At 44.7% G+C, this 26,682-nt stretch overlaps 1 protein-coding gene across 3 annotated transcripts in view; it reads right to left on the reverse strand.

Moving 5' to 3' along the window:
- The window catches only part of ssbp4 (single stranded DNA binding protein 4), an 88,033-nt gene extending 61,729 nt beyond the window's left edge, over positions 1-26,304 (reverse strand). For 2 of the 3 annotated variants that reach the window (XM_037113754.1, XM_037113755.1), the window contains exons 1-4: positions 26,249-26,304; positions 15,772-15,844; positions 10,920-10,981; positions 2,993-3,077 (exon numbers count right to left, since the gene is read on the reverse strand). In XM_037113754.1, the coding sequence (XP_036969649.1) occupies positions 2,993-3,077; positions 10,920-10,981; positions 15,772-15,844; positions 26,249-26,304 (276 nt within the window). Of the gene's footprint in view, positions 1-2,992; positions 3,078-10,919; positions 10,982-11,408; positions 11,657-15,771; positions 15,845-26,248 lie in introns of those variants that run through there. The other variant, XM_037113756.1, reaches the window with a different exon arrangement.
- Positions 26,305-26,682: the final 378 nt, after the last annotated feature.

Below are 26,682 nucleotides of genomic sequence, written 5' to 3' on the forward strand. Positions count from 1 at the left end.
TGAGCCGAGCCAAACCAAATCTGTAACTAAGACTCCACTCTGGCTCCACGTTGCCTAGCAACCACATCAGTTTCAGGAAACAAATAAGCAAACTGTATTCCTAAATATCAATTTTATAGCCCGGCGCTCGTGTTTTCTTTTTGCTATCCACGACAAACGGACAGCTAAGCTACCAGAGAAGTCTTTAAATTATAAAAAACATAAATAAAAACAACCAATTTATCTTGCACTCATTCCTCCTTTGCTATTCCCGCTGAACAACACACACACACAGAGCAGAGTGTGCGCGGAGTGTGTGCGACTCCCGGGAGCTGTGTTGTTTTTCACTCTGTGATCCGGGGGGACTTGGGGGAATGAGGGAGCCGTTATCAGCAAGGGGCCGTGATAGAGACTTGATCAGGCCGTCGGTCTACGGGGACCAAGGAGCCAGAGTTAATCAGAGACAGACAGACCCCTCATCACCCTGGGGATTCATGCGCACACACACACACACACACACTCTCCCTCTCTCTGTCGCACAAAGACACACGTGCATGGCAACAGTCACAAAAGCACATGTGCTCACACACACACACCTACTGCGTTGTGCTGTTGTCAGAGCCACTGCCACACCCTCGTGCATGCACACACGCTTCACTGCTGACTGTCACTTTGGGTTAAAGTTCCAGCTTTTATAATTAAAAATAGACCCCAAAGAAATACATATAAAGCTTTCCTTCTTTATAAAATAGCAGCACAACAAAGCTGCCTGGGTCAGTCCATGCCAACTAATGCTGTGTAGCCAAACACCGTTAAAAAAAAGGGTTAACCTTGTTTCAATTTCCAGTGAAGACTGTAGCAAATATATATGTTTGTCTGAAATTTAGGGACATCTAGAATATTTCCAGTTTTTGAAATATCGAAACAATAAAAAACACAGGAACTTGGATTTGAATAATTCACTCTGTGAAACCATCTTAAAGCTTCAATGAGGAGTTGAAAGAAGATGGAATAAGATCCAACTGTGTCGCCACATTAGGGGGGAAAAAAACAGAGAGCTGCTTCTAAAGGAGGCTGACAGCTAATTCTTAAATTAATGAATATTTTTGTCCTGATTAGTCACCAGCAAATCAGCCCTCCCCGTCAGACGGCAGACACGCTGACTTCCTGAACTTGAACCAGGTCGAAAGGTCAGACAACACCATCTGAATCCTTGAACTCCAATAAAGTTTGTCTGGCGAAAAAACAAAACCTCACATTGTCCTAGTTTGTGTAGAGGAACCTAAAAGGAAGAACAGGTCATTACGTCGCTGAATCTTGCTTTGGTGCCAGACTGTGGTGTGCTTGAAGTCTATGAAGAAACACACTAAAACCCAACATATCTCTGCTCCCATAGACTTTAATACAGCTGGATTTAATAATGACCCTTCCTTCTTTGTCAGGTTCCTTGGTTTAAGTCTTCACTTGATTCATTCCCTCTGTAATCAAACATACAGCTTCATTACTGATCCTGCCTCTCACCTGACTGCTTCCTGTGGCCGAAAAAAAAAAGGATCACATAGACTTTTAAAATGTCTTTTTTTTCCCTGTTGGCATGAATCTGAACCCTGAATTTCAGCCATATATTGACCAGGCCTGTCAACGCGGAGCCGTTAAAGAGCTGACATGCAGGTATCCAGCTGGCCTACCTCTGGAGAAAGGTGTAGGAAATTATATTGCATTTAGATTAATTAGACACAGTTGTCAGATTTAATTAACTACTAGGTTTAATTAACCATGTAATTAATCTTATGGTGGTCCAACACGTGCACATGCACACACAGACAGACTGCTGTGGATACACACACACACGCATGCACACACACTTACAACATGCACAACAAATGTAATCTGTTCGGCTGACAAGTGCTCACACTTTTGCTGTCAAACCTCATAAGAGAGTTCAGCTGAATGGGTGACCGGCTGTGGGCTAAAACAGCCTGAATGAGCAGCGTATGGTAAGAATAGCATCTCTAATCCATTTCAGGTTTCACTCCTGCCCAGGTGGGACGATAATCTACTAGTTGAGGCAGTCCGTCCAGTCAACATCCTAACAGCCGTGTAATCCTTAGTCAAATACGTCTCAGGCAACACAGAGCAAATGTTTAATAGAGCGTGGATGAGCCTGAAAGGAAGACATTTGAGGTAAAGTAGAGAAATCCATTTTAAAGCCCCGACTGACAGGAAGCGAGTGACCTCAAAATGGTCATTCGCGATGATGAGAGCCGCAGAGACAAAGCCTCTCTAGCTCCTCGACACAATGTGTGTGTTTTTTGTGTGTGTTCGATAGGTTACTGATCGACCGCTCGGACTCTTCAGAAGATGAGAGGGTCAAGGGGGGCCTGGACCCTGACCCTTCGTCACCCCGTCCGTCCCCTGCAGCCACAACTGGCTCTAAATGTGTCCTGTGTATTGTGTGTGAATGTGTGTGTTGATGTGCCAGCTGCCTTATGCTCCCTGACCTTTACTGAAGCCGTGAGTGGACCAATAAATAGCCAGGCAGTGCTGTAACCTTTCACCCCCGGCCGACAGTTTCGCTCAGACCTGCGGGGTCAGGGGTCGGCGTTTTGAGGAAGTGCGGCCAGCAGATGAGTCACACAGTCAGAAAACTGATACCTGATCTAGGCTGATCATGTGAAACATGGCAGGATCGCATCAAGACTCCACCATCAGACCTTAAAAATTCAAAGATGGAAGTCTCAGGGCTTTCCCATAAAATATACAAGCGGTGTTCATAGGTGCTGCATTTTTAAAAGCTTGCTATTTCAGACGTCTGGCTCTGTCCCATCCAGTAGAGAGGCTGCAGCAGGCAGGCCAGACATGTCAAAACAAGAACCAGCAGCATTATCACAGACAGAACAGCCCCTTCTCTCTCTCATACACACTCTGCATGTGCTTGTATGTGCTCACCAGCATGTGTAAGTGTGAGCGTGTGTGTGTGTATTTGTGTGCAGGGTTGGTTAAGTTCACTCACATAGTCATGGAAAGCCTTGGCCTCGCTGGAATGTTCACATGTCTCCCTCCGGTCCGGGGCAGCGCAGTACAGATCCCAGAATACACTGTGCACAGGACAAGAGAGCGACAGCAGTCAGACACTTCAGCTGTGAGAGCCAAAGACACAGTATATTGCTGGTTTGTGTGTTTATTTTCTAATGCAGATATGATGACACTTTCCTAATGGAGACTAATTTGTGTACAGTGGTTAAAGTGGAAAGATGGAGGTACAACAAGTCTTGACAGTCAAAAAGAAGGGCAGTTTGAGTGAAGGCTTAGCTAGTTTATCATATTGTAAGGTATCATATCGTAGATATCGTATCGTATCGTATCGTATCGTATTGTACTAATAACTTTAAAAGGTGGATGGTCCCACCCTCAATAACAACTGTGATGCCACCACAGGGCAGCTCGAGACAAGAAGTTTTTTGCTGGCAGCAAACTGCAACCACATGGCCAGATGCTAAACAAATCCTACATGGTGGACCTTTAACAGAAGCAACCACACACAAACTTTGCAGGAATAAAATAGTTTTAGAGGTAAGACTAGTGAGAGCAAAGCACAAGTTTGACATACTTCTTTATAAATGTCTTGAATGTTAGAGCGATGTGCAGGAATCTGTTTCTTTTTACTGGTTGGCAGAGTTATGATATAAAGCAGGAAATATCTGAACAAAGAACAGATAAACAAGATCTGCAGTGTTTGATTTCACATTCACTACCTGACAATAGAGCTACAATTTTAATCATTAGGGAAAAAAATCGTATTTTCGTGATTGTTTGGTAGAAAATCATTTCCCAAAGCTCAAGTTTACATATTTAAAGATGTTGTTTTGTTTAACAAGCTGTCAAAAACTGTATTTGGTTCACATCATAGAGGATTTATAAACACTATATATATATTTACATTTGAGAGGCTAAAGGAAAAGATTTGTTTTTACTTCTTTGCTTCAGATGTACAGAAACACAAAAATGGAGTGCTGCTGACTGACTCATTGATTCATCACCGAGACATTTCAAACTGTTCTGATACTCAGCGCTATGGACGCAATTCAGTCAGCACTACAGCAGTACTGAGGTTCGATACCAAGCCCTATTAATGGCCATGTGAAAACAGGAACTGTCTGCACTGCAGCTGCCACTGTGGCCACCACACAGTCCAGCCTGAAGCCTGCAGCCCAGCTCCAGAGAGCTGTTATCCAAGGAGGACGGGTCGCCAAATGTTCCTCTCAGCCTGCCCTGGCGACCTGCACGTTATTGACCAATCAGCTGAGATTATGTTACTTACTGCCCAATCCACCGTACTCATATTAGTTAATTAGACCAATCCCAGTGCTGCAGGGCAGCAGGGGCCACCAGGTCCCACTCCAAATGGACCCTTAATTACTGCACTGAAATTAAGTACCTGCTAAGCCGGTCCACATTATGGACTGCTCCTTCTTCAAGATATTGATTTCATGGACAGCGTATAAAAAAAAAAAAAGAGAGACAGAAACTGCTGAAGTCATGAGCACAAATTCTTGCTGTCGTTTAAGGGTGCAAATAAACTGTTAGATGCATTCTTTGTGCTGATGTTGGGAGCAGCTGTGACACTTGATATGACAGACTGTGAAATGGAGCAGGAAATATTAGCTGATCGGCCATAACCGTCAGAGAATCGCACCCTGTCACATGTTGTCATCTTCCATTGAACAAGATGTTTGATTTTCACGCTTTAGTGTTATTAGCTCCTGAGCACGGTTATTACAAACCGGCGTTGATCAATGATCTGCACCTTCACTTGTGTTCTTTTCTGTGAGTGCAACATAAGGTTTCCAAAATAAAAAATAAAAAGAACGACAAACAAAGCATTTCAACCCGAGCATCAAAGCATGAGAACAGCAGCAGAAATGTGAGTAGTATTTAAAGATTAAAAGACAGAGTGACTGCCCCGAGGCGCCCAGCGAGTACTGGGGTCCCCTCCAGACAAGGAGGGCGCTGAAGGAACAGAGAGGGCCTGTGCAGAGACAGTGGTGAACACATATGGTGTGTGTGTGTGTCGTGCTGCCCTTCTGTCACTCGACAATAAAGCCGGCGTACATTATCATATCTATCGGTTTGGTGTTAAGGAGATTGCTGCTCCGTCAGACACGGGCCGCGGTGAAAAAGGCGCGACCATCGCAAATCCAATCAGCTCTCGGGGAAATGAAACGGGACGCGGGTTACAGTTTGTTACCGCGAAGACACAACCAGGTACGGGCACGGGAGTAGGGGGAAAGGTGATCTAACATCTCGCGGCCTGCGAAGTCTGGAAATATATTGCGATTTGAGCAGCTGACCTGCATCTGTCTGGGCCGCGCAGAGAAATTTCATTCTGCCTCTGCATAATCTGACGCTGGATCGCTGGTGGACGAGACTAAACGCAGAAACCGAGACTTTCATTATTCTGATATTATTTTAGGTGGTTGACACGAGGATACGTGAGTTGGAACGGGAAGAAAAGGAGCTGAAAGGTGTGAAAATGTGTTAGATTAGCAAGAAAAATGACTCTAACGTCGTGCTAATGGAAGGTGGATTTTGTGAAGAGACCAGTCAGGGTGCAATCAAGAGGAGAAAAAAAAAATCCCTTTCCATCTACTATAGCATCTCATGTGTCACTGGGACTGGGGCCAGGCAAAGTCTGGATGGTGCCATTGTTAGCTCCGATTTGACAATCCCACCCACATTTAAAAGGAAAAGCCCATGTCATAGTTGTTGTCGCTTCCTTTTCAGAGACACTAATCTTTAGAAATTATCTGGGAAGTCAACATTCACAGTTAATTAGCACCAGCAATCTGCAAGAAATCTTGTACTCTGTAATAGTACATTTTCTATCCAATTATCTAATCATTTCAATCTAATCATCTCATCATGGGAAGCTCTTTATGGTATTATGGGTAGTAGAGCCGCAACACAACTCCGTATGGAAGGGAACTTTAACCACTCTTACTTTGAAGAGTCACGGGAGAAGATTCAAATTGCAGCTCGGGGTCATGCAAACTCCCTTCTTTTTTTTTTCTTTTTTTTTCCAATAAATTCAAATGAGACACAAGACTATAAAAATATGAGCCGGCACTGTCGGCACACAAAACACTTGCGCAAACACACACTTTGTATCCAGAACAGAGGAGGAAGGGATTAGCGTCCAGCCGTCCAGAAGAAGACAATTACTAAAATTAAATGCCATCACGATAATTATTTGCAATTAACTGTGGTCTGACAAAGCCGGTGGTTACAATGTGCCTTTCCATTATAATAAGGAGAGTAAACAAAGACACAGCAAGACAGACACACAAGGCTGCTGGTGGTGGCAGGTCGACATGATAATCCTGTGTGCGTCTTTAGTCAGTCAGTCAGTGAGTAAGTGAGAGAGAGAGAGAGAAATATCCATAGAAATGAAGACAGAGATGGAGACAGATGGCGATAAGGAGGCAGACAGAGCACGGGTGAAAGAAAGAGAGTCCAACGGAACAAAGTTAGAGAGAGCCGACCGTGCCGTCTCCTCCTCTTATCAGAACAGGCTCTTCCTAATGGGACAAAATGCTGCAATCAAAGAGTGGAGGCGGGGAAACACAAGCCTTCCAGTTGTCTTTATTACCTTGACTCAAGTACCAGCTATTCTCCTGGCAGCAGCAATGCATTCAGCGAGCAGGAGGAAACAACATCACAGCGCCATGTAAATCAGGAACACTCCCTTTGGACTGTGGCTAATAATTACAGCGACTGTCATCGCACGGGGAGCGACGGCCTGACTGAGGAACCGGCAACACGATCAAGTTGTGTGAGCGCTGATGGATATTCACATGCACAGGTGGACGATATTCCTACACTCAAGTGTTAAAAAGTGATAAATTAAAGGTCCAGTTTACCTCTCAGTGAGGTAACCAACCCTTTCTTCCTTATTAACCTCATCATCCACGTTATCATTGGTTTTAAATCCAAAGTATTTGCCAAAAAGTCGCACAAAAGCCCACTCTCCTTCACTATCGTCGCGGTATGAGTTAAATCCGATTCCTGCGACTCTGTGTCGTGACTCTGCTGCTGGTGTTGCTGCTGTGTGGAGCAGACATCTTGATTTTCTGACTGCAGCATCTGTCTGAATACTAAAAAAAAAACAAACAGTGAAGGTGTGACATCTGTAACACTGACAAACGCTGACTACCAGGGCAAGCCTTGTACCTTCTCTTCAGGTCTCACAACCTGATCTGATATCTTAGTGGACATATTTCTGCTGGGTTTGGATGAGACTTGAACATGCTGCATCACTCCCCAGTGAGACCGCTGATCCATTCACCCACATCTTGCAGGGACCAACAGCCAGCAGGGGATATATGTTTGTTTACAAGCAGGATGGACTGGTTTGTTTCACTTTACTGTGACTACAGAACTCTTTTCATTCCTTTGGTTTCAGAGTTTTGGTCAGGGCTATAGATCCTACCTTGTACAGCCCTCAGTCAGATAAAGCACAGATGAATCAGGTAGACTAGAACAAATTCAGCTAAACAACCCGTCTGCCCCTACACTCCCTCTGCTACCGAGGGGGATGGAAGGTTAACAAGGCGGGTGGCATTCTCCGCTCATCCCCGTTCAAATCGCCCATTGCCACTAGCTAATTCGCTTTAATTAGCCTTTTTTGTTTGGTTACACACTTGCAGCAGTTTGTCAGCAAGTGAAGCCAGATGCAAACAGTGTCTGGCTGCTTTTAAATTAGCAGAATTGACTGTATTAGTGCTAATATTGGATTTTATTTAGATGTTACTGCCAGCGACGGAGCCGCAACCACAAGGCTGAGGATCTGAAACATGCGACGGAAGTAAAAGGAGAATGTGGTGGAGGAAGTTGTCTCTGTGTTTACAGAGAAAAGTTTGAGACGTTGAGGAGCAGAGAGACTGTTTTCTCTGTTCCTCACAAAACATGAATGTCAGCAAGAGGCTACACACACAGATCATCCCGCTACATATGGCTGTTGTGCTGAGGTGTTTTGTGTTGGGTGTGTGTGTGTGTGTGTGTGTGTGTGTGTGTGTGTGTGTGTGTGTGTGTGTGTGTGTGTGTGTAGGAGGAGGTGTGTATTGAGGATTTAGTGGCCATCCAGTGAAAACTGGTTAAAGCCATCGATTTTGGGATAAGGAGGAGACAACTAGCAGCAGCCAATAGAGAAGGAGCTAATGACACAATCAACACCTGCAGCCCTCGCTGAGCCCTTTCTTTATCCTTCCACCCATAACAACAGATGTGGATGAGTGACCCCCGCTGCCAGCCTCCCCCCCCCACCTCCCACCAACGTCGTCCTACAGGAACCAGGAGCAGAGACAGGAGGGAAGAAAACCCCAGTAAGGTGCCGTGGAGGGGACAACGGGGGCGGGGCTGGGGTGGCGGCGGGGTCGGGGTCTTAGATTTGGCTGTTTAACACAAAAGAGGCTGGAATGCAAAGAGTTAATCCATTCGGGGGTCTCTCTTCCGCAAACAAAGGGACAGGCCTCCAGACAAAGGTTGAGGGAGGGGGAGCGAAGGGTGAGGGATGAGGGAGGTTGGTGGCTTTCCTACCATCTGGAGCTTTTGTTTTGGGGAGAGGCTGGAGGTTGGTGGCGGGGGAGTTTGCTGGGTGGAGGTGGACAGGGGACTCCCCCCTCCCCCCACCAGCAGCCGACCCCCGGACCCCACCCCCAGCGAGTGACTGTCCACGTGCTGCGTGGCCCAGACAGACGCCCCTCAGCTAGGTCATACTACACTGGAGCCCTGCCCTGCTCAGCCTGGCTAATCATCAGCCGACTCTCCAACTGCTCTCTGGCACACACACACACACACACACACACACACACACACACACACACACACACACACACACACACACACACACACACACACACACACACACACACACACACACGCTAGGTCATCTCCCACACTGTGCTGAAATATATCAATACAGTCGGAACACAAACTACGAGCGCTCAGTTTCCCTTGCTATTCCCTCTCTCACTCTCTCTCTCACACACACACCACACACACCACACACACTGGGCCAATCTCCCTGAGCCCTCTTATTGGTTCGGGCAGAGGCGAGAGCAAACTTAAGCCGCGCTGTATGTTTGTGTATGTCATTCTGTCAGTATTACTGGTAGCTGTCCAATTGAGAGCTGTCAGGTTGAGAGAAGCCAGGCTCTTTAAGGACCATTATGAACCGTGCCAACAGGCCGCACAATTACAACACACACTGGGGCCAGAGAGGATGAATGAATCAAGCCGCATGTCCGGGTTTATTACACAGGGCCGGCCAGGGGGCTTTGGGGATGAGCAGGATAGCATGAATGACAAACAAAGCGGGCCCTGTCAAAGCTCTTATCCTGGCTCTCTTTGCCTCTCGTGCTGCCTTGCTGAGGATTCAGCCTCTCAACCTCCCGGCCTGTTTGCCTGCTTGATTCTTTGTCTGCATCCTCTCCAGCTGCACGGCTTCCCCCTGACTGCCTGTCTGCTTCTCTCTTTGCATTAAATTTGGATTTTTTCGAGCTCTTGGGCTCTCTACTGGAAGGTGGGAAATGCTGTGTTCGGGGTGTTCCCTTTTCCCTCTAATTCAAACAGTGAGCTAGCAGCGCACATGTCAGGCGCTAAGCCCATTGACCCTGTTCTTCAGGCCAGATAGAAAACACCGTCCTCTATTTATCTAGCATTAGGAGATCTGACGGATTTGTTTAAAGAGGAGCGACCCACGTCAGAGCCTTGTTCTGTTAAATGGAGCATCGGGATAAAAAAAAAAAATCTTCAAATCTTGATGATGGAGTGGAGGTTTAGAGTCGGGGCAGGCGTGACAGGACAGAAGTGGAAGCGCAAAGGGACGGGAGCATGCCAATACTGTAAAAACAACAGAAAGTTAGCTGTCTTGTTGATCTGGCACCAACACGGTTCGCAGCTGCAGGAGCAGAAGCTGTGACTCAAGTTCCAAACTCAGACAAACATTAAGACACGCTCATGGTACATATATTTACTGCTCTACTACATAGATTCAGCGTGACCAACACTTTCTGAGACTGTCATTATATCTGATGTTCTTTGCAAATTTAACATCCTTAAATCTGGTTAGTAACTATACAAAAACAGCAGCGCAGAGGTTCCCAGAGATTGATCAGTTTTTAACTTTCCTACAGTATCAAAGTAATACAGTGATAAGCTGTCTGTACATTCATGGGTACACCACAAACAAGGACTGCAAATGGCTGATTCGGCATACTTTCGATGGTACTAAATTGACAAAATCTCACTGGATACGTGCTTTAAAATGGGTGCTCGACTTGAAATCCACAGTGTGACTAACTGAATTTGTGGCAAAATTTGACAGCATTTCAGTAGCATTTCAGCGAGATATGGGACACTTGTTTATAGACAATCTTCACTTATCTTTTTTACTCATAACAAGCAGGAAACAACTTGTTTTCACATTTCTTTCCCTCATATTTGAAGTTACATTTTGTTCCCATTTAAACCCTCCAAAGCATCTCGGAAAAACTGTCGCTGCAAAACTTTATTGTCAGACTTCAACAAAATGCAGCTCTGACTCTGATTGGAAGATGCACACTTCGATGTGAGGAATAAAAGGAAAAGAAGAGTTCAGTTCAAATAACAGAGCAAGGCAAGTTAGCTCACTTGTCAATCAGAGGGCTGCCAGAAGTACAGCACTTAAACATGTGTGAGATGATGCACTTAGCATTCCCTGCAATTACTGTCCCTCTCCAACCCTGCACATTCTTTCAGACCATCAAGAGTACTTCTACTGTATGAATGTGAGCTGTTGAAATAACATCTGTGTGATTGTACATGTGCGTGCGTGCGTGTGTGTGTGTGTGTGTGTGTGTGTGGTCAAGAAAGAAAGAGCAAGAGGAGCGACGTATACATACCACCACCATGAGTGTAAAAATCCTGGAGGTTCCCCAAGTGTGATGTTCTTCTCCCATCGGATCTGAGAAGGAAGAGGGAAGTGGGAACGGAGGGAGAAGACAGAGGAGAGGGAGATGAAGAATTAGACACTGCAGCATGTTTTATGCATAATGTAATCATTTCGCTCAACTGTCCTTCCAACTCTGGACAGGCAGAGCGACTGTCAGGCAGAAGAAATAGGCCAACTGGCAGCGCAGTGGAGTGCAGTGCAGCGAGCGCGTCTGTGGATAAGAAACTGTGACTGTCTTGAGGCGGCGGCCCTCTCCACTGCCCTCACAGACCGGCGGAGCTCCTGCCTGTATCTGGACACCGAGATAAGATCCAAGTGAGAGATAACGGACCTGCTGCCTGCTTCACACGCACACACCAACACGCACACACACACACTTCACACACTCCTGCTGACATGACTCTGCACACACAAACACACGCACCTGCTGCAAACACACCTGATTCACCAGAGTCTGTGAGGGCAGCGTGACGAGCTGAAGAGTTTTCTCTACATATATACGCATAAATGTCAAAAATAGATCCAGATTTCTCTTGAAGTGTCTATTCTATAGATTTCCCCCGTGCAGTTTACAGTGATGTGATGTGCCGTATGCGGGTTGGGCCTGTTGATTTAATGCTGCTAAAGAGCTGAGTGCTGCACTGTGCAGGAGAGCAGAGAGTGGCAAAGTCCTCTCGGGGACAGAGGCGTAGTGTGTATATACTATAAATGTGGGTGTTTGTATGTGTGTGTGTGTGTGTGTGTGTGCTCGCGCTCCTCACTGAAGAGGAACAGAGGCTAATTGAGGCAGGAGAGTGCAGGTGATAGCGCTCTCATTAGATGGCACTGAGCAGGTGTGTGTGTGTGTGTGTGTGTGTGTGTGTGTGTGTGTGTGTGTTCCTTCAGTCTACCTGTGAGAATAGAAGTCCCTTATCTGCTGAAATATTTCTGTGTGTTTGTCTGAGTGTGTGTGTGTTAAGAGACTGTGAGATACATGGATGTTGCAAGAAAAACATTTTCAATGTTTCAGCGACACGAGACAACACACGGTGAACACAGAACATAGTGACGAATAGAGACGCGGGAAATCATACGCAACGCGAGGAACGTTACGACCCAGCCGAAGTTTACGGGATACATTTATCATGACATCCCGAAGCCGATAACTCGTCCAATGTGTTGCGAAATGACGATACGGACCTGCATGATTCAGACGTCACTGAAGACTTTACTCTGACGTTAATGGTACTCTGAAACTCGTTTTTAGTCATTTTTCGCATTAAGATTCTGAACATGTCTTTGCGAGTTATTCCACTAAAGTGCATCTATTTGGGTTTTAGTCAAATAAATAAATGTATTGCTAAAATACATTTTCTGGTATCCCTGTCCACTTTATCTAATCAGGACTTTTGAACTCCATAAAGGAGCAGTCCTGTCTGCTCGTGACCACACAGAGAGCCGGACCCTCCGGTTTTGCTGGTGACCCCCACTCTGCGTTCATGCTGAAGTGAGCTAATATGTCGACAGCAGCTTTTATTTGGCACCCTGAAGTCCGTAATTTGTCAAATCTGTTTTAGAATGACACTAAAACCGCTGTATTAAGCTTTGATGCTTTTCTTTGGGACTTGTTGTTCTAAACTGCATCTCTTTGGATTTAAGACTATCAGATTTTTAAAAAAATGAAATAAAAACAAGCTATATCAACACATCGCCTTGAGTTATGGGAAATTATAATTGACTTTTTTCATATTATTTTCTGATACAGACAAAATAATTATTAGATAAATTAAGATAAACTGGCAGATTAATCCAAAATGAAAATAACTGTCCACTTGTTCGCTTACTCTCCAGAACAGCCTTTCGAGGTGTTTTTTTCATCACAGTTTACAAAGTCAAGAATCAACTTTCACACGTCTGTTTTGTCGTGTTGTGAACGATCTGCAGCCCGTCTGCACGTGTTGTCAAAATGTTGAAAAATATTTTTTTCTTCACTGGCTCGTTTTCTTCTCATAATCAGGAGAAATAAGTGGAGAACAAGGAGACTCTCTAGACAGTGAGGACACAGAAGGAGAAATCAAAGGCCGTGGAGGGTGATCAGGTTTTTTTGTGTGCCTGAAGAACGATCTGGAGAACTCTGAATGCGTGTGCTAACACGGTGGCTGAACACTGAGCGATGCAGATAATAAATCATGTTTTTCTTCACACACTCTTGAGAATCAACACTCAAAGCCTCCTGCTAAACCTGCGTGAAGGGGGAAAAGGTCGAAGGTCAATCTGCCATGTTTGCTCAGATATGCGCCCATTACTGTTAATCTAATCCAAACACACTGATTCTGACCATATAAGACAACTCAACGCGAGTGGCGCTGCGGCTGAAATAAACAAACTCATTAAGCAATACGCTGTTGCAGGCACAACATTTGAGACAACTGGCGTCAAATTGACTTAGCAGTCTTAGCGTGCGTGCCTTGTGGACATGGATTGTTTGTGTGTGTGTGTGTGTGTGTGTCTGCGCGTGTGTTGTTTTAATCCCTGTCTGCGTAGATGTTGTTTTAATTCCTGTTTGGGGCCGTGTAAGTGTGCGTGGGTCTGTGTGTGTCTGCCTCCGGTTGCCTGCGACCCAGAACTTCACCCCCTTTCCAGCAGCTCACCAATAACACTCAATCTCTGGGAGAAGATTCAGCCACGAGGGCTCTGGAATGAGCGAGGCTCGCTGCGGCCCGACCACTTAATCTCTCTGTGCTGCTTCCACATCTTTACATCATATTTTAGATGTCCACTCGTGTTTGTTGGCAGCTGGGACGGCCTCCAGCGGCCCGTGCCCGCCCTGCTGCCTGCCCGCTCGCTATACGCAACAGCAAATCTTCTTCTAAATGCATTTGATTGATACATCCACAATTCAGAGAGGCTGATTTTAGGTTTGGTTCTCTACTTTTTCTTTTGAATTTACTTCTCTTCTGAAACCTCTATAACCTCTGCGTTGAAATGATCATCTGACGTCGATGGTGGCAGTTCTTTTACAGCTTGTTTTAGAGCGCAGGCACAAGTAAAACAGGCGGATGTTTTAAAAACAGTCATACCACATAGTAGCTCTTCAGCACTACTGTAGGTCCAGCCCACTGAATTTTACATTTCAGGGAAACATTCTTATTTTCTTTCTTGCCTAGAGTTAGATGAGAAATGTAGGTAGTGGTTAGCATAGCTTAGCATAAAGACAACTTTTATTTTTTTTTATGCTTGAAGTGGCAAAAGATGAGTTTTTTGTTTTAATCTACGGTTAGGAAATAAATGTTGATTGCACAGTGTAATGACCACAAAGAAATGACACCATCAGTGTTTGGACTGTTTCATGTAAAAGTAATAATAAAAAAGAATAAACCGGGTCGGCAGCCTGGCATCATTTCTATCTGCTTTGACACATACATTTTTTGCAAGATGTCAAACTATTCCTTTAATCCTTTGCATGAGTTTTTACAATCTGACTCCAAAACAGTTGGCACACTTTGGTTCTTCTCACTTTGTCTGTTGTAGGCATCACATTCATGAGTGTGTGCTGACAGAAAATCCAATAAAAAAAATAGCAATTCCCACAAATGGCAACAAAGTTAATCAGTTTGAACTATCTCGTATTTATACTGTGTTCAACTGAAATCCTTCACAAAATGTTGCTTTCTTTCTCATTCACGTTTACACAATGTGTTAACTTTTGTGGAATCAGGGTTGTTAGAAATTGGTAGAAAATCTAATTTTACCTTCTCAACCATCTCACTCAGGAGACTGCTGGCACTGTTAGAAGTGATCGGTTGAACTGCTTGTTGAAAATGTGCAGCTCACTTGGGTGGTTTACTTGGGTGCAACAGCATACATGTTTATTAGTTTATTAGTTTCCCCATGAGTTAATACAGCTAATCTTCCTGGGGTCCAAGACAGAAATCACATGTTTTACTCCACAGTTATATGCATTATATACAGCAATGTAACAAAAGCTTTCAAAGATCCATCATCAAATCAGTAATCAACCAGCGAGTTGAGTCATCGGTCATTAATATCCAAGTACTGTTTTACTCTTCTGTTAAAAGCAGCTCTGATATTTGTTTCACTCACGGGTTTGAAGTGTTCCATTCTGTAATAGCGCTATATATTACAGGTGAACTGTTACTGCGCTCACCTGGATAAATGACAAATAAAAGATGTGAGCATTAAAGTCGAGCTTTATAGACCTGACTTCGCCTGCCGGCGGAGCCCTCTCAGTGTCGGGGAGAGTATTAAGTGGAGGCTGAATAAAGCCAGTGGCCGGGCGAGGTGTTGCACAGGAGACGGCCTGGACGCGGGACCATTAGCAGGAAGGATGTCCATTAAGGAAGAGGATGCACCACATTAGAGACCTCACCTCTTCAACAGCTCAGGGGCCCTAATATGAGACTAATAAGTCCAGCAGACGTCGGACGAATGGTTATGTTTGGAATGGTTTCAAATATTAAAGGCACATTTGATTTAACTTGGCCTGGCTTTGCTCCTGGCTGAAAGGGAGCGACGGCGCGCATGCTTACAATATGTCAAACTGCCCTAATTATACAGACTTTATGATTACAAATTAGAGCTAATAACGAAAGGCGGGCAATCATATTAAGTAGCCCCAACAGATATCATGTTTACATTGTCCCAAATTAACAAACAGGCAAAAGAACATTGCTGTCCTTTACAGCTTCACTGCTCAACAGCCGCCTGAACCCAGAGCAGCTCATAATGCGAATTCCATCCCTGGTCATACAATAGAGGGGGAATCACACGGCACAGGAAGTGGAACTGAAAGAACGTCTTACCTCTGACAGGAAGGTCTGTGCGGATTTCTGTGCGCCGACATGCAGCAAATACTCGTACACATATAAAGCTAACCTGCAAGACAGAGACAGAGAGACAGAGAGAGGGGGAAGTCAGCGTTAAGGAATCACATCTTTTACATTCTCTCATCTGAAAAGGGATTTCAAAATGAACAAACAAGCTCACACTCTCGCCTCATCCCTAAATGTGTCACACTTGTCTCGCTCCAACTGGCCCATAAACTTAAGTCCAACAAATGTGCACAATTGGCAGAAAATCATCTCTGTGTCATTTTAGATGGAGCCCGGATAAACAAGATTTTACAGTACGAAGATCATATACGCCGTGGAGGGGTTGTAAATGTGCGATGCAAAGCTCCGCAGCTCTGAGCTAAAGAGCCTCCGTGGCACGCGGCCATATCCCTGTGGTTTCAGGAACTCTGCTGTTGAGGCGCGCAGGCTGAACACATAACAGCGTGGACGCTGAGAGAAACATGGACAGAGGAGACGAAAAATATCCTGAGACGTGGCTGAAGCCGGACTCTCAGATGTCACCACGCTTCTCGTTGGGCGTTCTTATTTTTAGGTTTCACACACACACGTTGATGCCCGAGTGTGTGTTCAGTTTAAGGGGGGGATAATGACCGTGATTCATATCTGTTAATGAAAGAACTCAAAGAAACGAAGCACTATGATATTTGATATGATATATTGACAAGTCTTTGTCAAGCCTCAACTCTTGATGCTAAACAACACACAGTGTATCTCGATATTTACACTTTCCTTCTAAAATCGCCCTTATTTAACACACAAAGTAATGGTAGAAACCGTAGTTGAAAGGAGAAATATGCCTTATTTGTAAGTTGGAAAAAATAATTTCATGGGGAGAACAAAGACTCCTTGCTTATATACAGCACGTATAGCATAAGAGCATCAGACTGGACTTCATTCATGCATCCTGACAAGAGCAAAGTTCAACATTCACATTTTAGCTCTGGTTTGGTCCATTAGACCTAATTACGGCTCAAATATGAGGGTGCTGAAGCTGTGACAAGTAGAAAAGGGCTGACAGTTGATACACAGTGGGATCACTCACCACCAGAAGTCTGTTACAGTAAATATAGTGACATATTGCAACTGTGCTCTATTTGCAAGCTTGCAACGTTTCAGTCGTGTGAAGAACTAGAAACACTTGACACTGTATCTAATCATACTAATGGTTTCTTAAATTGACTTAAATGTTCAAATCCTGCAAATTTGTACTCCTTTGTGGCAAAGAATTAAACACATCTGAACTTTGAAAATCAGAGAAAGCACTCAGTTTGAGTGATGTGTAAAAGTCTGGATTTTAAAAAAATCCCTGCTCCTAGCACAAAAAATGGTCCAACCTTTAATCGTTCATAAAAGCACAATGTGTTGTTTTTTGTACTTTGGTTTTTATAAGAATTATACAAAGAATATTTTTTTCCTAAATAGTGAGCCTGAGAGGTGCCAGGCTAGCCCCTTCCCCCCTGACTCCAGTCTTTATGCTAAGCTAAGCTAACCATCGCCTAGCTGCACCTTTCATTATTCACGTACAGATATGAAATTGTTATTGATCTTCTCATCTAACCCTCAACAAGTTGGAAAACAAGCGTATTTCCTGAATGTTGAACTACGCCAATCTACAGTCAGACTGAACAAAGGCCTGTTTTCCACCAGAGGCCAGATCATTACCGTCTTCCTCTCGACGGCTGACTCAACATCACAGTCAAAACAGCAGCAACGCCGTCTGCTTTCATTTCCACAACAAACTCATCGTGAACGTATCAGATGTTCATCACGTTGGCCGCTCATCATCGGACTGCACGTGAACCTTTCACTCTGACAGTCCCGGGATAAAATCAACCTTTCGCCCCTCTAAGCAACTCGGTATTTTAACCAGAACGCAGAGAAGCCTCGACAGACATCACAGCCTGAAATCATCTGCATGCAATTGTCTCCGGGTCTGGAATAGAGCGGAGGGGCTTTTATGTGCGGCAGGTGTCTTGTTTTTCATGCGGCTCACATGCGTCAAGGCCGGAGCAGACACAGAGTTATGGTGTTTGGGCTGGTGCTGAATGATACTGAATGAATCAATAATGAGCCGGGTCGGAGTTGAACAACCTGAATCTCTATCTTCTCAAAGATATCGCAGAATCACAGACAACAAGCTAAGAAGAAAATGATCCACTACAGCTGGTCCAAACCAGTTTCAACTAGCATTTCGATACTCAATGCTATCAGCTCTTTTATTTCTCGCTCTTACATCAGATAACAACTGTATCAACACCTGTTTTCAGATACGTAGTGTAAACACGCTGTCTAAACACAAAGGAGTTACAGTTGGACGGAGTTTTCATTCACGGATGTGCGGTGACGGAGCGGTGGTCGGCGTTCCTGTGAAGAGGCGTCGCAACCAAGTAGAAAAAAAGGGGACTGTGAGACGCATGAGTCACGAGACGGAGCAAACTGCTTGTTGTAAATGTTTAATATTGATCTCAAACGGAGTGACCGCCTTGGTATTGTTAGGCGAAACTGATCGGTGTTGTGTTCAGGAACAAGTCTATCACAGTTAATTACGTGTTGCCTGAAAAACGCACGCAACAAAAGTGCTCTGTGGTCTGTTCAGTTCAGAGGCTTCTATTTACACCTCGGATGGACGAGAAGTGGGAGGCCCAGTGAAATCCAAGCTCCTTCAACCAAGGACACAATACAAGTGGATACCATTTGCAGCATTTATATACATTTATATCACTGTAGCAAGTAACAAATTTCGGCAACATTGTTTCTTGTCATGATGACACTGTAGCGAAATCTAATAAAACGACACTTAGTTTACTTAATAGATTCCCACTGAATGATGCTTAAAGAGCACTGCCCATTTCTTTGTTATCTATGATTGACGTTCGATTTTAGTGTGTTTTCAGGGAGAGCATTAACCGTCAATGAAACATGGAGTCTCGGCCCAAAGTGCTCCTCCGTGTCACATTAATCTAGCAGTTTTTAGACGCACGTAAAAGTTCAGATACTCTCAACTTTTCAGCACAAACACCGCAGTCATACCGGTTTTTCCATCAGCAACGGCCCCCGGGAGCTGCAGGACGATTTGCTCGACTTTTTCCCGATGCGAGTCTACACTGTCAACAACAGGTCTCAGCTTAAACAGGGCCTTGAAGGGCCGTCCACACCCAGAACGCTCAGTATAACCAAAACAACACAGAGTCATGACGGGGGGGGCTTCTTCAAACGTGCATCCAGCTCTCCTTAGTTCATCCGTGAGGTGCGGCCCACAAAAAACCTCCAGCAGTAGGTAAAGCCTCTTGCTCGAGGGGCAATCACCAAGACAACAGGCATCCCATACAGAATATCTGGCCACTGCTCATGCACCATAATAGCTGCGAGTAACCAACTAAGATATCAGCATCATGTCCTCTCTTCTCTCATCTGGATGATGTTAGTCAGAGGACACATTTACAAGTGTTTTTGTATCAACCTGTGAGTGGCACAGTGGAAATGACACCACCGAGTATGTTTTTTAATGGGCTCGAGGTTATCAGCGTAGTCTTTTTTCTTGATTTTGGAGTGTGTGTGTGTGTGTTTTTCCACTGTAATGCTGACGCTGTTTTTGTTACTTCAGCCTGAACAGTGTAGGTCGTGTTTAATTTTTCCACGTTCTGCGCGAAGCGAAGTGTCCACTGGTGTGAAAGTTAAAAAAAAACAAAAACGAGACCCTCTTTGCAGTGTGAAATACCCGGCGGCGGGCGTCAGCTCCTCTACAACGCCGTCCGCACTGTACAGGATCGAACAGAGATTCCCATGAGCACTGCGGCAATGAAATTTTCATGGCAGAGCCCGGTGTGATCTGAGGGGCTCTATGCCCCAGCGATGGGCACCTGCTCCGGCTGCAATGCATTATTTAAAAACACTCATTCAATCCAGGCTTCAGGGGACACCTTTTGTTACTCTGTCAGAAGCAGTAAGTGTAACTCGGCTGAGGAGGAGACTTTTTTTTTTTTTTTTTGCAAGCTGATGGAGCAGAGCCCGAGGAAGGCCAGGTAGATAAAGGAGATGTGGGGGTGTGTGGGTGCGCTGTACAGGAGAGCTGTGTCAGAGGGAAACTGAAGGTCAGGGCCTCACCTTTTCCCTCTGTGGATTCTGCAAACCTGAATTCCTTTCCTCGGCGAGCCCTGCACGCCGCTACACATGTCACTCAGGAATAAAAGATGAGATGCTTACAAGACAAACCACAACCGCGCACGTCGCCTCGACATCTCGCGTTTCTCCTGCCACGCATTTCACTCTCTCCTCCCTCGTCCGACGCCGTCCGGACTGAAAGATGAAATTTAACAATAAAGGATGCTGATGCGGACGGCGAGATGGGAAACAGCAGAACAGCCTCAGTGGGAGGAGGAACATTCGACCTTTGCTTTGACTGCTAATGGGAAATCCCGCTTTGTGATATGAAGCTGGCGTTTGTCTGTTTCTCACGCTCCTGAAGCAACAAGATCATCTGCAGCAGTTTTTCCAACATGAAGAAACAAACTAAAATCTACTCCACCTCTTCTGAGCTTAACCTCGCGCTGCCAGAAAAGCACTTTGCTCCATGTCCACACATCAAGGAGATCTCTCCCACTGCCACGTCCCCAGGAAACACACCTGACATTTAGCCCCGGGCTGCCCCATGCAGCCTTCCCTTTTCCTTCGCTCGCCTCCAGAGACAAGGGCATCTCAGCTGAGTTTAGCCAGCTAAAGCACAGACAGTTAGCAAATTAACTTCCATGTCTTCGTTTCAATAATTCAGCAGCGGGAGCGGGAGTAGGGGCAGGGCGAGGTGAGGTATGCATGGAGGAAGTGATGGAGGAGGATTAAGCAGCAGTTGCATCTGCTTTCATATCTAATCGATGCCTTTCGGAGAATAATAAAAACTCTCAGATTCATAATTGATATGTCCTGTGGCTCACGGAATGTAACACAAACTGGGATAACAATAAATATAAGCAGCCAGCATAGATGTGACACTGTAGTGGTGAACACATTGATGTATCACTTGGAGGTGAAGGAGAGGCTGGATGTGTGTGTGTGTGTGTGTGTGTGAGACACCTGTGATACTGTGAAGCTGTTTCACTAAAGCTTATTCCCACTGCACACACTGTTTATATTTGCTTGGCTTTGTTATGGCAGTTCCTTTGTCAAAACAAATCAGTGTCAATAGGCGTGTAAACACGCGTAGCTTTAGCCATGGGTTAATCCACACACACACACACACACACACACACACACACATGCACAAGCATCCACACATACACACACACACACACACACACAGTTCCTCTGCACACTTTCCACCAGCTGCATGTCAACTCTGTGACGTTACCTGTGGACAGACCCACCTGAACCACAGCTGAACTGTCTGAGCAAAATTTATATAGATTTGTGATGAGAGATTATATTGGCATGGCTGACAGAGTTTAACTAGCACAATAACATGACGCAGTTTGCAAAAAAAAAAGCTTGAGATAGAACCATTTGTCTTCTGTGTTAAGAGTCTTTACCTATAGAAACACATGGAGTCTTCTGTACCTGTCCTCTGTTCAGATGCTTTCCTCTGCTGATAAACGACAGACACGCTTCTCTTCAGTGAACTCTGTTGCCAAACTGATTAACAACTTCAGGCACGTAGCCTCAATATTTATACTGTCTCCTTTATTTCAAGTGAGAAAACTAACAAATTTGTGCGGATGCACCCAGAGCAGCTGACGAAAGGCAGCATTAATTGACTGTTGACATATCTGAATGAAGCACAGTCAGCCAAAGGGTGCCGAGGGTAAATCAAGGGTTTCTTTACTTTTAGTGCAGTGTTTCTGCCTATGTTGGTGCGCAGCTCTTTATGCTTCCTTCAAAAGGCTAAAATGCAGATGGCAGAGCCATCTGTGTAGAATCAAAACCATGCATTCAGACCTGAAGATCCCTATTAAACTGCATGTAAATAGGTGGGAGGAGCCAGAGGAGGAGTGGGGGATGTAAAGAACCCCATGTTCAAAACAAACTGATTAACTTGAAGTTCTTGAAGCTGCAGTTGGTTTCCCAAACAAATCCAGACACACTTGAAATCGCACAAAAAATGTCTGTAAACAAACATGAGGATTAGGGAACACGCATGGAGCCGGATCGTTTTAGAAACTAAGAGCGTGCTTTTAAAAAAATGAGATGTTTGATCAAGCTATTAAATTTTTTTGTGAATGGCACCGTTAATTAAGATGCCGGATTCATCAGTGCGTATTTCAAAGAGGTTGCAGTCACTAAATAATGAGGTGACATTAATATTGGAGTTGCTGTTCAAATAAATTCAACAAAATTTCTTTGGTTGCAAGGCCGTCAGTTCTCCGTCTACCTTTCTTTCTTATCATCATTATTAGCTTGGTTCCCTTTTTTACCGAAGGCCTGATCACAATAATGTTTGTCAAGGATGTATGGAGTAAACACTCCCCGGAGCCTGCTTCCTGTGATGTCAAGACAGCGATGTCAGGCTGCTGAGATCCATTTGTGCGTTGAGGCCTTGGCTGTGTGGAGGAATCCATACGAGTGTGAAACCTACATGTGATCGTTTTCCTTCACGCTGTATTTCTGAACACACTGTCTGGATTCCAGTCTTGAAATCCAGGGCTTTAAAAGGAAATAGATACATGTGCCGCACACACGCATCTTTGTGCACGCTGTCGCAAACGCACTTAAATGCGCACTTGAGCCTGTAAATTGGAGCGTTTTGTGTACCAAACCTCAGAACTACTTTACGCTGCTCAGGTGGATGATAGCTGGATGATTCAGGAGGATGTGTTGCACTATGGAGGAGTGTTTTCTTCCTTTTTCTAATCACGTTTTTTTTTTTTTTTTTTTAGGTTTTAGAGCCGACCGCTGCACACCTGTATGCACCAAACTACACGCAACAGCTGCACCAAATCTAACACCTTACTAAAGTCGACAGATTGCAGCACACACAGTAACTGTTTAACTTAAAAAATCTTCAAAGATCCATTTTCACGACTGCATGAACAAACTGTGTCGCACAGTTTCATGCCGTTCTTTGAAGGAGCCACCTTATTGTGCTCGGAGGACACCTTGTTTGTTCAGTTATAAGCTCATTAATGTCCTAATGTTAATGATTCTGTGTTTGGATTTTCCAAAAACCACATAGTGCACCTTTAAAGGAGACAGTGGTGTAAAAAACACTACAAAGGTTGTTACTGTTTATTTTGACGGCCTTCAGACGCTAATCTAGTTTCCCTCAAATCCTTCGGCAACTTGACGACACTCTAAAACGACATCTGACGGCCAAACGCGTGTGACGTCACAAAATCAACTCTCACGTGCTTGGAACAGTTTAGGAATTCAATGGCACGACACGATTCTGAAGAACGCTCACAGCGGCTCAGGTTGCTGCAGGAAGTAAACAAGGAAGCAGCGCGTAAAAATCCAGAAACTCTCATCTGTAGCTGTTCACCTGTGCAACTTCTTCCTTGTCCTTCCCACACTCTACTGTTTGACTGCCATCAGCTACACAGGGAAAAGACTTTTACTTTTCTCTCTCACGTCTCTACTCTCAGTCTCTACTCTTTCCCTCGACGTGTTTTTGTGTCTGAATGAAAAGAATAAGAAGCTCAAACAGGCCCACGTCACAGAAATGAGGATCGCTGTGAGGACGTGGGCAGAAGGGCCACCAACGTATTTGATTACTGATCTGATATACAGTAACGTTATCAAACGGCCGACCTAACGTGATTCCAACCTCAGATAAATGCACAATACAACATTCATTTATAGTTTATTTAATCAGATAAGTGTGTGACTTTACAATCAATCCACTGAGCGAGAGCTGCAGCTGTGATCCTCTGTCACACTGTACCTGCTTTAATCACACACGAGTCCACGCGGGGCTCCCTCTTTCTCTTTTTTTTCTTTCTTTTTTTTTTTAAGTATCTGAATATGTAAAGAGCCATATGAATATGTATATATGAATATGAGCTAATTCGGTGATGCATTGAGGCAGCTGTTGTGAGCTCCACATTTACAAGGAAACATGTGTTGGCCCTGCAGGGCAGGTTAGGGTGACAAGACAGGTGAGGGGAGAGGGCAAGCGTCGTCCATTATGTCTGGACGTCACACCTACACACACACACACACACACACACACACACACACACGAGGAAGACGACGGTGTTCAACGTGGAGTTTTCTGCCACAGCACACCAAACAGAAAAAAATCAACACGTTCCATATTTTTGTTATTCACAACGGGAGCCTTAAGACAGAAGCATTCATCAGCCCCAGTCCTCAAAAGACTTGTATTTCTCACGAGTTAAATTATTAATCCTCCTCCTACACTATCATTTGAAACACACGCTGCCTCTGCACTGATTTCACTCCCAATAACACATGCAACATAATCCACACTCCCTGAACAAGCAAGTGCAACTAAAAACTGTCTCTAAAAAGAAAAGAGAAGGAAAAAAAAAAAGAAAGGGGGGGGGGGGGCAGCTTTTAAATGATCCATTTGTGTAAATAGAGTAATGACGCTGGAGCACACAAACAGGTGTAGAAGCAGCCCCAACGTCTGCTGGTGCTTCATATGCAATATTAAAGCATCATATGCTGGTTCAAAGGTCACTCTGCCTGCTGTTCATAAAACCACATGGGACTGTTTTCATTTAGGATTCACACACACACGCACACACAAACACACATACATGAGGAGCTGCTCAATTTTCCAATAATCTGATGCGAATTCAGAGTGAAATTAAACGCTCGTGGCACCACAAGTGTACAAAGTAGGATTCGAGGAAGCTGACACTAAGCACATAAGCGAGCCACATCTCTAGAAAGCTTAATCAATTGAATACGACACAGCAATGCATCAAAAACACACACACACATACACATACAAGAGAGTCTCTAAAGAAATTTAGTTTCTATTACAGATGTATGAGGTGCTGTGTAGCAAGCCCAGCCTCTCAGGACCTGACAGTGTTTTTAGATTACAATCGCATCTCAGCAGGGATCCCTCGCTCACTCCTCTAACCCCTCAGACTTGTTTGCTGCTTAAAAATAGCTCATGGTGATACAAGACTGCACTGATCTGAAGTGGATGCAAAAGAAAAGGTCCAAATCTTTTGTGAATGGGCCCCCCCCCCACCTCCACCACCCCCCAATGTGGAAAATATCCCAGGCAGCATCGACATAAAGAGCGTGAGGAGCAGTCTGAGAGAGAGGGGCATTTAAAAAAAAAAAAAAAAAAAAGTTACACTGGCGATTCATGTTTTTATTCCAAAGCATGAACTCTAATGTGAAAATATGCATACAAGGTGGATTAAATTAAGCACAAAGCAGGGTGGGATTGCACCGCGTTCATGAGAAAAAACACACACACACACACACTGATTTTTCTTTTTTTCGCAATATTTCCAGACACAATGAAGAAGAATGACGCGACCCTCCAATCATCTGTTAATCGTGTCGTAAATAAAATAAATAAATAAAAGTAGTCTGCTTCTGCACAAATTACAGCTTCACGTTCGCGACTCTGCTCCGTGTTGAGTGGATGCTTTACAAAAAAAAAAAAAAAAAAAAAAAGTTCACCACCGCTGTGTGACTGCTGAATGGGACAAAACTTTTCCCCTTCGTCGCTCCCCCCTTCCCTTCGAGGTTTTTTTTTTTTTTTTCTTGCGCCCGGTTTTTACGCACGAGAATAACCCGAGCAAAAAAATAATAATAAAAAAAAAAGGGGAAAAAAAGCTGCCGATCCCTCTCTGCCTCTTCAAATATAAAGACAAACTAACACAATAAACGCGACCATCCAGCAGCTCAGCCTCCGTAAAGTTCAGAGGAGGCGAGCGGACAGGCAGCAGCCCCTGGTCCGCACAGGGACGATCGCACACACACACCATCCAGAAAACACGCTACATCCAACAAAATGGCACGAAAAAAAAAATGCGCTTCCTCTAGTTTTAACTGTGCAGCGCGTAAAATGATAAAAACAAAACACACACGTACACACCAACACACACACACGTCTGATCGGAGAGGCTGCAGGATAAGAAGGAGAAGGAGCGCGGAGAAAACACTCAGTATCGCGAAGACATCCCGTGCAAAAAAAAAAAAGAAGTGCAAACAAGAGGTGGAAATTTTAAAACCAAAAATAAATGGAGGAAAAGTTTAAGAGACGCACCTCTAAAAGGTGGCCGGAGGTGAGGAGAGGGGAGGAGGTGGAGGAGGAGGAGGAGGTGGTGGTGGCGGTGGTGGGGGAGAGGAAAAAGCGCACGGAGGAGCGCACTTTTTAGTCCGGTACACTCCTTTTAAATTACAGTACCTAGTTTAGAAAGTTGGGCTCCCCTCCTCTGCCCCCCTCGCCCCGCACGACCAAAAAGCAGGTAAACTCTCACATGCAAAAGGCGCGTAATCCACTTACTTTTCTCTCGCTTGGCTATCGGACGGGACGACAGCTCCTTTACCTTTGGCGTACATGCTGGATTCTGTTTTAAGACTTTTGCCCCACTCAACACCTGTCAAAGAAAGCAGCCAGGAAAACGCTCCATCTCCATAGCTACCCCTTTAGTGTTTTTCCTCCCCCCCTCCTCCTCCTCCCCTCCCCTCCCCTCCCCTACTTCTCCTCCTCCTCCCCTCCCTCCCTCCCTCCTCCCTCCTTCTCTCTCCTCTCCCTCCCTCTCTTTCTCTTCTTTTTTTTTTTTTTTTTTTTTTTTTTTTTTTTTTTACATCTCCAACATTGGCCACAAATCAGGCACAGTTTCTATTGGGGGGACTTGAAACCGTCCTCTGTTGGATTTTTTTTTTTTTTTTTTTTTTTTTTCCCCTCCTCAGCCGCTGTTCCGCAGGCCCGCTCCT

The sequence above is a fragment of the Acanthopagrus latus genome, chromosome 11, assembly GCF_904848185.1.
Source record: "Acanthopagrus latus isolate v.2019 chromosome 11, fAcaLat1.1, whole genome shotgun sequence".
Lineage (NCBI taxonomy): Eukaryota > Metazoa > Chordata > Actinopteri > Spariformes > Sparidae > Acanthopagrus > Acanthopagrus latus.